General features: G+C 41.8%; 1 protein-coding gene across 3 annotated transcripts; it reads right to left on the reverse strand.

Moving 5' to 3' along the window:
- Positions 1-222: 222 nt before the first annotated feature.
- On the reverse strand, positions 223-13,568 carry lamp2 (lysosomal-associated membrane protein 2). Of its 3 annotated transcripts, none has more exons than XM_069694260.1 (9): positions 13,412-13,567; positions 10,496-10,608; positions 9,563-9,773; positions 9,309-9,470; positions 8,905-9,203; positions 8,660-8,779; positions 7,309-7,363; positions 7,047-7,217; positions 223-1,546 (listed from the first exon to the last, which is right to left on the reverse strand). In XM_069694260.1, exons 1-9 carry the CDS (start codon positions 13,455-13,457, stop codon positions 1,404-1,406), a joined length of 1,320 nt encoding a protein of 439 aa, XP_069550361.1. In that variant the 5' UTR covers positions 13,458-13,567; the 3' UTR covers positions 223-1,403. The 3 variants fall into 3 exon arrangements, with proteins under 3 accessions (XP_069550361.1, XP_069550363.1, XP_069550362.1); XM_069694262.1 differs by having other exon boundaries at positions 1,453-2,304; positions 13,412-13,566; XM_069694261.1 differs by lacking the exon at positions 223-1,546 and adding an exon at positions 5,498-5,746 and having other exon boundaries at positions 13,412-13,568.
- Positions 13,569-13,801: the final 233 nt, after the last annotated feature.

The raw sequence follows: 13,801 nt of genomic DNA on the forward strand, positions 1-13,801 counted from the left end.
TTGCATTATCTGCCAGTGGCAGCTGGAGTTAAGTCATCCCTCTGCGTGCCGTTACAGGTTATAAAACGCCTGCAACTGACTAAAGTCAAACAGCAGTTCACCGAGCAGTGATGCGGTTTGCAACCTCTGAGTTCAGGTTTGTCACAAGACTCGCGCGCAACTCCTCTTATCCCTCCGCAATAAAAGCACGCACCCGCAAGAAGAATGACAGCGATACGAAAACAAGAACAAAACTTTATTGTAATTTGTTTCCCCCGCTTGTGTTAAAACAAGCTCATTATATCACATTCTTCATCAGATGGAGACAAGCTTCAAGCAAGCAACTCAAGAGGTGCGTAACAGAAAAGGCACAAAACCGCTGGAGACTACAGAAGCGAGGATCACATGAATGAAGTGGCGCGACTGCAGATTTATCATTCACAGGCTTCATACCTCATTCGCTCCTGCTGCTGATGTCATTGCACTATCACGTGGAGGGTAGTGCGTCTTTATTATGAGCAGATTAATGTACAAACTTTGATCCAGGTGACTAGTGGAGGCCTGAGGCTACTGCGCGTGTTGAACTTTTGAAATAGCACGGGATTACAAGGGAACAACACTATTAATTAATTCACTAAATACTCACATGTAAAGAAGCATACATTTCAAGAAAATAAAAGTCTTAAAATCTTCCTATCGTGAGTGACACAAACATCATGCATTCCCCCCCCCCAAAAAAAGATACAGAAAGCTGGTCCCAATGCTGTTAAAATGTCTCGTTAAGTTATTGTCCCTTTCAAAGCTACAATTAAGTGACTATATGTGCAACAGATTAATTTAGCGGTTAATTTTTTTTTTTTTTATGTTACATGGAGATTGATTGAAAAAATATTGGGGAAATGAATGACAGTGGCTTTATTAGCTTGCTCGTACATTCACGTCATCAAAAATAAAATAAAAATCAATGTCGTTCATTCTATACAAGAGAGTCATTTACACATACTATTATACAGCACAGAAACAGAGAGCGAAAAAGCCTCTCTGGGGTAGGAGGAGGAGGAGGAAGGAGGAGGCAGGGTGGGCTCTGTGGGGAGGAAGTGGACGGCTAATCACAGCCAGAAATTTAATTCTCAAAACATGCAATCTATAATCAAACGATGCAATATCGATCAGAAATGTTTTGGTACTTGATTCAGTCACTGGCATCGAAGCAAAACAAAGTATCGGGGCGGCTGCCGGGGTCGACTTCAAACTGGGTGCGAGAAATAAGCTCGATTTTAGGGAGACGCTGCCTCACGAGGGGGGGGAAAAAAAAGAAAGAAAAGAAAAGAGAAGCATAAACGTGGGGAGGTTTTGATGCGCCGACGGGCAGAGGAGGTGTCTTAAAGAGCTGGGAAAGGTGACGACAGGCAGAAGCGGTCGGATTATACGGACTGGTAGCCAGTGCGACTCTTCCTCCGACCAATCAGGTAAGAGATAAGCACGAGGATGATTAGGAAGCTGAGCGCCACGCCCACTGCGATGGGCACCAAAAAGCTTAAATCAGAGTCCAGGAAGCATTCCTCAGCTGACAAGGCAGAAAGAGAGAAGACAGACAGACAGAGGTGGCAGGTTAGTGTTTTAGCAGGAGGCCACTCAAGAGATGCGAGAAACAAAGTGGCAGATACAGGAGCGAGAGCAGCGGAGAGGAGGCTATAACCTACAACAACAACAACAAAAAAAGAAGCAGAATCAACAATGTGACTGTAGTGTGGATTAGAGGAGAGGGTTGTTAAATAACGTCAAATCACACAACAAGTAAGAACAATTCAATTGAATATTGGTCGATGTGAACGTTCATTTTTAGCAGAAAGTTCAAGTGAATTTGAGGAAAGTACGCAAAAACGCTTTCTTGCCGAGTCAGATGAGAAGATTGGCACCTTTCTCTCAGGTGAGAACGGCATCAGTCTTTTTTTTTTTTTTTTTTAAATCGAACTCGGCAAGAAAAGAAATACTTCCCCACCCCCCCCAAAAAATGTAGAATTTTTTCCTTTATGAATACAGTCAAACACGACATGGAAACATCGATACAACACACACACTGGTAATTGTTCACAATTAGTGGAAGTCAGCGAGGCGAACAGGCGGCGTGAACCTCCTCTGTAAGAGCAGAGAGAGCTCCGACCGAAACGAGGCCCGTCTAACTTAAAGACTCGTAGCTGGTGGCCATGTTTCTCTTTCTCCCGATGAAATAGGCCAGCAGAACAATAAGAATGAGAACGAGCAGGGCAACTCCGACAGCTATGGGAACAAGGAAGCTCTCCACATCGGCCTGGCATTCCTCGGCTAGACGAGAGTGAAGAGAGCAGAGAGGTGAATGTCTCACGGGCTTAACAGATGAAATAAAAGTGTATGATTAATGCAGAGATGGGACGAATGAACGAATGAATGAATGAATGAATGAATGAATGAATGAAAGGACGACGTCATCTGCTACTTCTGTAAGAGACTTCCTAGATGTTTAAAGCACGGACGGCAACAGTTGAACTTTTTTTTTTTAACGCTTTTTTTCAAAAGGGATGAACTCAGACGTCGATGACAGCAACACGTTTTTATTTCCATTAATCTTACAATGCTAAAAAGCTCCACCGACACAACGAGAAATCAATTTTTAAAATGGCCAACAGCACGAGAGAGAATGCAGGTCGTTCGTATCCGCATTAACCGAGATGGTCTTGCAGCAGAGATTCCCTTTTTGCTGAACACGGGCGCGCGATGTTGAGGCGAATTAAAATAAAAAAAAGAATAAAAAAAAAAAGAGCCAAATCACACAAAAGCAGCAGAAGACAGATTAAAAATTAAAAAAAAATAAAAAAAAATGTTATCTCGGAGCGAAGCGCGTTCGTCACGAAGATAAACTTTGTCCAGATGATTTATTGAGAACGAGGGAGATTTAAACCTCAAGTGTCTGGCAAAAAAATGTTTACACCAGTTGCTGCAAAACCATCTTCAGAATTAAGGCAACGACTGAGTTTACACAAAGCGTAAATACAAAAGGACAGCCACAAAATCACAAGCACAAATCAAAGCTCCTTTTTTTTTTTGATTCGGAGCCATAGTTTCATAAAACATGTACAATGTCCCGGGAAAGCAAATTTATTTAAGCGACTTAAAAAAAAAGAAAGAAAAAGATTCAAGTAGCAAAGAGCTGTAACAATGCAAAACAGCACGGAGCACTGCGAGGAGTAACAACATGCAGCCGCTGCCACGTCACGTCGGCTTTCTAATATTACAAAAATACACGCTCGGCTCAGACTCCCCCGACGCCGCTCGGACTCCCCGACGCCTCTCAGACTCCCCGACGCCGCTCAGACTCCCCCAACGCCTCTCAGACTCCCCGACGCCTCTCAGACTCCCCGACGCCTCTCAGACTCCCCGACGCCGCTCAGACTCCCCCGACGCCTCTCAGACTCCCCGACGCCGCTCAGACTCCCCGACGCCTCTCAGACTCCCCGACGCCTCTCAGACTCCCCGACGCCGCTCAGACTCCCCGACGCCTCTCAGACTCCCCGACGCCGCTCAGACTCCCCGACGCCGCTCAGACTCCCCCGACGCCGCTCAGACTCCCCGACGCCGCTCAGACTCCCCCGACGCCGCTCAGACTCCCCCGACGCCGCTCAGACTCCCCGACGCCGCTCAGACTCCCCGACGCCGCTCAGACTCCCCCGACGCCGCGACGAGTTTGATCCGTTTCCTGTTCGATTTAATCGCGTGTTTCAGTGCACCGATCGTCGGTCAATCAAAAATCTGCTGAAGGGGTGTTTAATCGCGAGGACATCTGATTAAAACAAAATAAAAATACAGCCACGCGGTCCTGAAGAGGAAGACGAGCTGAGCTTTTATATACAATTTTTTTTTTTTTTTTTTTTTTTTAAAGGAACGGTTTGACATTTTAGGAACTTCCATTGTTTACTTTCTTGTCGAGAGCTGGTAGTAAAAAAAAAAAAAAAAGTCAAACGAACCGGACGCCGACATGTTAATTTGTCACCTTTAAAAAGGTGCGGGTAGGTTGATTAGTTTCCGGTCTTTGTGCTGAGCTGACCGGCTCCCGGCCGGAGCTTCACGTTGAACAGACGCCACTGAGAGGAGCGTCAAACGTCTCGTCCAGCTGTCCTCGAGAAAGCAACTAATTCCCCCAATACGTCAAACTACCCGGGAGACTTTTCCTTCTGAACTTGAGCTCTAATTGTTTTGTAACATTTGAAGTATTTTCGGGGCTTTAAACCCCCCCCCCCCTTCTCTTTTCTCCGAGCTCAGGTCCGACCCCTGACCTTTCCACGGGCGAGCTAAAACGTGACGTAACAAGTCTCAACACGAGCAAAAAAAACAACAACAACAACAACATTTAAGAGTCTCTTAGTGCATTCACATGTAAATATCCCTCGTTTCAGAATCGGCCCGTGCTGAAAGTGAATATCTACACAATAAGTGCTATCCCTTTTTTTTTTTTTTTTTCTAAACCTAATGCCAAACACGTATTCTCTGGCGGCAGCAAGTGCAAAATGTAAAAGCAGCGAACGCGCAGGTGCGGGGCGACGACGCCGGCGGCAGCTCCGTCGCCGTGGTTCGGAGCCGTCCGCTCCGTTTGGGCTTTTACCGCTTCGCGCGCGAGGAAGTCTTTTCACGAAGAGGGTCGACGAACCGACGCACGCCTGACGTCACAAAACACGATCGGGGATCGAATTCCAATAAGTCTCCGAATCGAGGGCGGGGGGCGCGCGAACGCGGGCTCGGGCATTTCTATCCGGACGACTCTCCAAACGGAGCCGTCGTTCATCAAAGTGAAGGAGTTTCAAAAGAACAAACAAACAAACAAAAAAACAACAACAACTGCGTGACCATCCTGCTTTGATTTGTAAATGCCGAGGAAATTTATGTTCGTGAAAGTCTTATTACAAATTATAAGGGGGGGGGGGATGAAGAGTGAAACCATAAATGTTCTCGATGATTCAGTAACAACAAAAACAAACAAAAAGGGGAATGTCTGCTGAGCAAGTGCAGGATCCCACGGAGACAAACTTGTGTAAAGAGAGAACAAAAAAAACAAAAAAAATGCACTTCATGCTTTTGTAAATGTCAAATGTCCACTCCTCATAATGTGCACTGAACAGCACCTTTCATTGTAATTGCTTTAATTTGAAAGAAATGTTTGGTGGATCTTGCACTTGCCCGTTTAACAAAAATCACAACAAAAAAAAACGGGAAAACCAACAAAACAACAACAACAACAACAACAACACACACTGGGGGTAGACAAGATTGGTCCTTGAGAAGAACAAACCCTCCATCTTTACTTGGATTTTACTCTTCTTATTTAATATCATCAAAGACCAGCGAGACGACTGCAATTCATGTCTCATTATGATCAATAACATCAATATTTATAGACGGTAAAATTTTATTTTCTGACAGCTGTCATTTTGATAAAAACCACAGCTCATGTTTGTCAATTAGAGAGTTTATTTTAGATTTGTAACTCTTTCTTTTTTTTTTTTTTTTGTCTGTTTACCAATCAAACAACTGTACAGGAAGCCCAAGGACCAGGCTCGGGAACCCCGTCGTATTTCAGCAACAATTGCGACCTGGATTTAAAGGGTCTGATATCCAACATAAGTCTTTCTTCGACCAATCACGTAAGCGATCACTACAATGAGAATCAAGCCAGCCAGAGCAGCGCCAACAATGATTGGGATTAAGATGCTGGTGTCATCCAATGAACATTCATGGGCTGCAGATAAAGAGAGAATCAGTCAACAGGTGGAACAGGGATTTCTCTGATTTGAAAACACATCTTGAGAGACAAGAGTGAAGCAGCAGAAAAAGCAGTTCATGTTATTAACACCCAGTTCTCTCTGCAGACTGCGCACCTTTTGAGTGGAAATATTTGGCAGAACTATTATTTGCTATTTTTTTTCTCCAATTTCTGCTTTTTTTTTTCTCCTTGTTCTACTTGATAGTTTCACCTCTTCAGGCTTCTAAAAATGCTTCTAAGCATTTAAACAAAAAAAACAAACAAAAAAAGGCAGCGCTTCATTTTAGATGCACGCTAGAAAAAGATTTATCATTTAATAAATAAAGTCAGTACTAGTTATGAGGAAGCGCTGCAACAATCGGTAATTTCTTTTTTTCAATTCCAAATAAATCTCGTCTGTGCTACAGATCACTGTGAAGCTGCACATTTGATTGTCTAACGTTTCACCGGCCACAAAACAAAATCACAAAAACAAAAAACAAAAAGTTTTCATTTTTGTTCATGTGGTTTTCTTATTATTGTTACTATCCACATTGAGATTTTTTTTTTTTTTTTTACAAATCTAAAGGATTTGATCAAGCAAAAATTGGATTTTCTTCTACTGAACATTAAAATTTAAACACATTGTTTTTACATTATAAAACAAATCAAAGCATTAATTCTTTAAAAGTTGGATCATTTGGGAAAATCAATTAATTCTGAGGGCATTTGAATCAAGGCTGGGTTTATGCTGACATATAAAACTATACCACTTATTGCAATTGTATGTTCATGAAATTAACAATAAAATAGTTTTCAATATTTATAATATCGTTATGGCAAAAAAAATTCCAAAAATATTGTGCTACTCCTTCAGGGTCATAATACAAACCCCTACTGTTTAAGACAACTTTACACAGCATTGTAATTTCAACTCTCGTGTTTTATCGGTCTTATTCTATACAAGTTAAAAAAATTCTACTATTTTATTGTGCTCTTTTTATATCGTCTTGTGTTCATTTCTTATGTAAAACATTAAATTGTCTCATTGTTAAAAGGTGCTTTGCAAACATCCCTTAAAAACATTTGATGCTACTATGACAAAAAAAAAAATTGTGCACCAGTGATTATAAAAAAAAACAACTTTGATAAGACATGCTGAAATTACACGCCATGGCGGAAATGATTGAAATTATGGAATTACGTGCCCGCCAATATAATTCCTATTGATTTCTGCGGTCAACGTGGAGCAGCTGCCGGGTCTGATTTAAAAAAGACACATGAAGGAAGAACCTACCTGTACTGAAAAGACCCTTCTTGACCGCAAACGGCTGCACTTGCAGGTCAAAGGTGAAGAGGGAGAGCTGGTCGGTGATGGTCTGGTTCAGCTCCTTGTTGCACATGTAGGAGCTGCCGACAGTCGCCTCCCACAGAGCCAGGCTGGCATTCACCTGAGAAAACGCCACGCCTGGGAAATAAGCAAAGACATGAAGACAACTCTTTCATCCCAACGTGGTCCCCAGTGTCAATTTGGCTAAATAGACGAGTCTTCAAGTTACCAGAGCTCGTATTTACGGTGACGTTCAGAGCATGTAGGCGGAATTTCTTCATGTCCTGTAAAAAAAACAACAACACAGATTTAGAAACAGAAATTAATTCTTTGCTTTGATATCTTCTAACATGTTCGACGTTGCCAAGTCGCACCCTGGCGGCTCTCTTAGCTGCCGGCAAGACGCAGCGCTGACATTTAGCGTACAAGCGCCTCGTTTCGGACGACGAGTGACACCGTCGCACATTTCGCGGCTTCCTGTCTAATTCAGTTATACAATGTTAGTTACCACTCTGCAGCTTCATCGAATTCAATAATCAACCGCAGTCGCATGGAATGAACTGTGGTATATCCACTTTAAGTTTAAAAAAAAAAAAAAAAGAATTAAAAGGATGATAAAAGAAAATGTGTGCCCACACGTTTAAGAGAAACATAAATACACAAATAGCATTACAATTTGAAGTGAGGTTGACTTTGGCATATTCATTGTGACAATAGTCGGTAATCTTCTGTCTGCATCCGTCAGGTGGTAAAACTGGTTATAGAGCAAAATAAGAGATTCTTGACGGACAGTTTCTACCCGTCAGAGATAGTAGCTGCCCTGCCAACTTAAAGTGAAAAAGGCATGAACACACTCACGTGTCACCACAGCCACGGTCTTATTTATTTTTACTTTAAAAATTCTACAGAAAAAAAAAAAAATCCCACAAAGTCATCTGATCCATCAAATGAAGACAATAAAGGAGGTACTTTATAGGTGCTTTTATCCGATGATACAGATGCAGGTGTAAAGACAGAAAAAAAGGCTTTAAACCACTGCTCACATCAACAAATATCGTTTGATATTTCCCGTAAATGTTTTTAAAATTGAATAAATTACACAAAATTCTTCAAACAAACCAAAAATCTATGTGAAAATGAACATCAATAGTGCGACACTTTAGATAAAATGATCCAAACCACTATTACACCTGTCGGGTAAGTATGTAAACACTAGAAAAAGGGTGAAACAACAAGTCCGCCTCTGTCCAAAGGTAACAAAATACACCTGCCAGCTAAATGTCGTATCGCTTTTTGCTTAATCAGGTCAAAAACCTCAGAGAAAAACAGGCCCTACACCATTTTACAGAAGGGTTATCTCTTGTCCAGTCCCAGATCAGCCTCCAGAAAGCTCGGGAGCTGGTGGTTTTAACTTCGCAAGTACCATTCATCTCACTCTCAGCAAGAGGGCTGATAAGTGCATTTTCAAAAATGTTAAACTATCCTTTTAAAACTAAACCTTAAATTAAGAAAATGTCACTGTTTTATAAAATGAAAATGTTGTTCTGCCACATGGCAAAAACGACCTGCTGCTCACTTACGCTGGTGAAGGAGAACCTGAAGGTCATCGAGTCGGACGCCAACAGGAGCTCGCTGCTGTTGACGCCACACCATCCAGTCACTCGGGTCTCGTTGGACTCCAAGTTCATCTCCTGATATTTCTACGCGAGAGGCAAGACACGCGGAACAAATCAGCGAGCGTGACAAGAGGATCATCTGCATATTGCGCGAGGAACAGCAGGCCCAACGGGGCCGCGGCGGCACCGCTCCGCGTTTATGAACGTACCTCTCCTTGCTTAAAACCAATCCGCAGGCCAAAGTTGACCAACAGACAGGCAGTGCTGTTCTCGTCAGGCTTGATGCTGTACTTCCCAGTGGTGGGTGTGGGGAGGGTGGGCGTCGGGGTGGGGGTGGGGGTGGGCTGCGGGGCCGGGGTGGTGGTGTTTGTGACGGGGGCTGCGGTTGTTGTGTTTGTGACGGGGGCTGCGGTTGTTGTGTTTGTGACGGGGGCTGCGGTTGTTGTGTTAGTGGTCGTAGGGACAGTGGTCGGGGAGACTGTGGGTAAATCGGCAGCGCAAGATGTGACTGCGTGAGGAGAAAACGGAGAGGAAAGATCGTCAGTAGAAATGAGAGAGAGAGAGAGAGAGACATTACAGCCAGGATGATTCATGCCGCTGCATCTGTACTTACCGTTCTCGCTCTTGCTGCCGCTGGTGATAAACGCCTGTATGAGCACGTTCCACAGGGTCATATTGACCGAATCAATCTGGATCAAGTCCTTACTGTTGCAAGAGTAGCAGGTGTCCACGCCTACATTTGTAATTTCAGGCTTCACGGTCACACTTGCAGTTTCTAAAAGAAATTCAGAAGCACATCAGCATCGGCAAAAAGGGCGTTCACTAATGTCTGTGTTTCCTGTTTCCACTGTGAGGTGAAGAAGTTACCATTTGACACAGAGTTAGGGAAGAAGGTCGAGTCGCTGAGGTTGTAAGAAAAGGTGACGAGGTCTGCCCGGTAATCTTTCCCACTGGCGGTAAAGTTGACACTCCAGGAGTGTCCTTTTCCAAAATGAATCTTCAGCATCGAGGTGGTGGCTTGGCATTCACTTCCTTCTGTAGTGACCTCATCAGGAAGCTTGAACACAGCCGTTTCAATCTGAAATAGAGCAGAGAGTGACCTTATTTAACATGAAGTAAATTAGTGTTTACTGTTTGAAGGCAGACTTCAAGAAAAAAACAAACCAAAAAAACACTTGGCAGATACAGTGACATTTGGGAGAGTATAAAGTTCGAGTCATTAAAAAACATCTTCCCCCTGGCGAGTAAAGGAGAGTGTACTTCAGTTTAATTGTTCATCTGACATGCCTGACAAAAACAATAAATTCAGCCAATGGCTAACTGATAAAAATGAGCAAACGTATCAAACAACCAGTTGTTACACTCTCACGCCACTAACATCAAGCATGAAGCATCCATTACAGTTGGAAAGAATTATAAATATAATATATATAAATATATTATATACATAATTTTAAGAAATACTCTTAATTTGTCTGTGTAATGTCTGTAAAAGATTCTTCTTTTACAGGACAAAAACTCACACAACAATTGCAGGATATGCACCAGGAAAACACACCGACTGAAAATGCTGAATTGCAAGAATCTGCTTGATTTGTATCTCCCTTAATTTTCCCCTTTCCGTGATGACACGACAGTTACGTGACGGTCATGCTGTTGAGGTTGGATTTATACGAGCCAAGCTGCTCTCATGCATAAGCAAAGCATTTGGTCTCTACTACAGTAGGCCGATGTACTAAATATACAGTTTGCTGGGAATCAAACACGTTGTGGTTAGTGTGACTAAGACCAGACACCCACCTTATTTTCAGCCACTTCATAAAAGACGGAGAAGTTGAGCGTTAGATTGGCGTAGAGGCATAACTTGCCTTCTTTTAAGAACTTCACCTCGGTACCACATGACAACTGGAACACTGACAAGGGGGAAGAAGAAAAACACACTTAATCAACTTAAACTCCCATTAATTAATAGAAATTACTCCAGTTGGAAGTTACATCGAAAAAGAATGAAGTCATAACAGGTGGAAACTCATGAAGTCTTCTGGCCATTGGCTTTACTGATTATTCTTTAAATGGTTGGGACAGGGGGCTGAAGCCAGGGCAGGTGTCAATCACCGGGGAGACACCGAGGCAATTATTCAACCAGACAACCAGGATCGATGCTCCCTGCCGCTTTTTACACAACTGTTAATTTTGATTGAATTATTTCTATTGGTATTCCTTTATTTTCTATATTTCTTTAAAGTTGAAAGGAAAATGAGCAACGGAAGAATCTCGTTGTTCCGTGGACAATAGAAATGTCTTAACAATTCACGCTCACATTCACAGTTAGCAGGTTCACCTCCTGCTGTGCGGCGAGGTGAACGGGTGGCATCAGGTGACTCAGCCTATGCCACATATGACAATGCAACCAAGCCTATCACAGTTATTACATAATCACCTGATTGCACTTATATGAGCTGAATGCAATTTTGTTCGCACCAAAGTCCAAATCACTTCCGTTTATCTATATAAAAACAGCTGGAGGAAATGAATAGAAAAGTCACATTTCCATCACGGTTTCCATGGCTTCCATGAGGTTTGACTTTTGCCCTTTTAATGATGTCATCTTGTTGTAACTGCTTTCTCTGGGATGGTCAAAGACACAACTGGAGGATTAGAGTCATTTATACCGGACTCTTAAATTCTAATATTTGACCAACTGTATTTTGATTTTTTTTTTTTTTTTAATGTATTTTGAACCTTCTATGGACATTAACATCATGGATTGAGTTGCAAAGTTTGTCTAAAATGGACAAGATGATGCCATTTAAAACGAGTAAAATATTTTCTCTATTTATTGCAATAAAAGTCCTTTACTTTCCACTGACTCTGAGAAACTGTAGACAATATAACACAGGGCACAAGGTCCATTTAGATTAGCTACAGTGTGGACAGTATGCTTTGTCACCGACTGAGCTGCCTGCCAAAATCTCCAGGTAAGAGAACATAAACCAATAAAGCACACAACACTCAAATTCACGCGGATGGTTTCGACCAAGCAATAAAAGACAGAGAGGTGGAGAGTCACACTGTTATCTACACCTAAACACACCATAAAATATTGTCAAATACAGCGTGCAAAAATGTGTGTTAAATTCATTTAGTGACAACATTGCTGAAATTCCCGAACAGGTCACACAATTTGGGATCCGTTTGCTCTCGACATGAACCTCAAGAGGAAAACCGCCAGATTTTAAGCAAACTAAAACCCCACCTGTGTGACACAACCAGTATTTAGCAGCGTTGTTTTCACATATATAAAAGCATTAGTTACTATGGACAGAATAACGCACAGTTGACTTCTTTAAAAAAATAAATAAAAAAACATTGATAGGCTGCAGCTTGTACAAAATCCAGCTGCCAAGAACCGGAAAACAGATTATAGCTCTCCAGTTTTAGCATAATTGCGCTGGCTGCCTGTGTCACTGACCGAGAGTCGATATTAATGAATCTTTTATTTGCTTTTAAGGCTCCGCTACTTCATACATTTCTGATTTATTTCCCCCCACCACCCCCGTTTCAAACTGTTTTCTTAGGTTTTTAGTAGTGCAGGCCTAATACATGTTCCCACGGTCAACTTCTGTTTTAGGCAGGTTTGCATAAAAATATGTATTTTAAAACATTACCGTTTTTACTTGACTATTATTTTAGCTTTCATAACAGTTTGTATCTCGAGTTTGTTTGCTTAATATTGCAATCTTTGTTTTAAAAAAAAATATATATTCGTGTTTGACTAATTTTTTTTTATGAAAGGTGATGTATAAATAAAGTTTATTATTATTATTATCCAAATGTTAATCTGAAATGAAAAGTGACTCGTTTGACGTGAAGAAGTCACGTTTGTATGTATCAGTGTAATTTTGTTAACTCATGCTGCGTTTTGACCTGTCACGTGATAACTTACTGTAAACTACCCCAAAAAAAAAAGAAGCTAATGCTAACCTTTTGGGCTACATATCGTTATGTCGTGCCGACGGGGGGGGGGGGGTGTTAAGATTTAAAGATACGACCTTCACCCATGTTATTTATAGCAGCGGACGTGACTCAAAATACTTTTTTTTTTTTTAAATCAACTCGAACTTTAAGCTTTCAAAAACAAACGCATCAAAACGAATAAAAGCTAACAGCTAAGCTAGCTGACGCCGCATGCCCAAAACGCTAGCTTAATGCGGTAACGTTAACGGTATTAAAAAAAATAAAAATAGACGCGACTGGTTTTTAATCCGTTTGATTCCTGTATGTAGGTGTGAACACACAACAACAACAACAACAACAGCAACACAGCAGCTGTGAGGACATTTCGGAGCTACGAGCCGCCGTTTAGCGGCGTTGCAGTTTCTTGTTGACGTAGGTAACAATTAGCATTGAAGCTACATCACGACCGGGGTGCTTCCCCGACTCAGCAGCTGATAGCGGTTTAGTTTTAAGGCCTGTGGAAACAACATGTATATATATATATATATATATAACTACACAATTAAAGTCCTCAAACTACTCGTCTTTATTTCTTTTTTTAGCGGGCACCAGAGGCACCAGGCCCGGAGTGTCCCAGAAGTTTAATCACTTCGGACTACAATTATTATTATTATTATTATTGCTTTTTTTTTTTTCCCTCCACCTCACTTTTTTTTTTTTTTTTTTTTAAAAAAGATAAATAAATGCGATGGTACATACCGAGTCCAAAAGCCAGGAATAAAACAGACGCGGCACGTCGGGACATTTTTCTCGCCGGGTAAGTTTGGAGTGACGGCAGCCGGAGAGAAACGAGAGCAACCGACGTGGACGCTCGTTCAGTCAGCGGGTTTGGGACGTGTGAGCCTCCAGCCGACTGGACCAGGAAATGGAAGAGTCACATGACACGGACCGATGTGTCAAACCTGAGAGGTGTGGACTGCAGCCTGCCCTTTTTCTTTTTCTTTTTTTCTCTCTCTCTCTCTCACTAAGTTAATTATTGTAATGCAGGATTTTTTTTTTTTTTTTTCAAGGCTCGTATAATTGTGAATTTTTTTGATTTAAAAAAAAAAAAAAAAAAATGCTGATTCATGACACAAATACAAGGAAATG

This window comes from Brachyistius frenatus, unplaced genomic scaffold (assembly GCF_029030835.1).
Source record: "Brachyistius frenatus isolate BFR_SWC_R1_liver_20210118 unplaced genomic scaffold, ASM2903083v1 Contig_17, whole genome shotgun sequence".
Lineage (NCBI taxonomy): Eukaryota > Metazoa > Chordata > Actinopteri > Embiotocidae > Brachyistius > Brachyistius frenatus.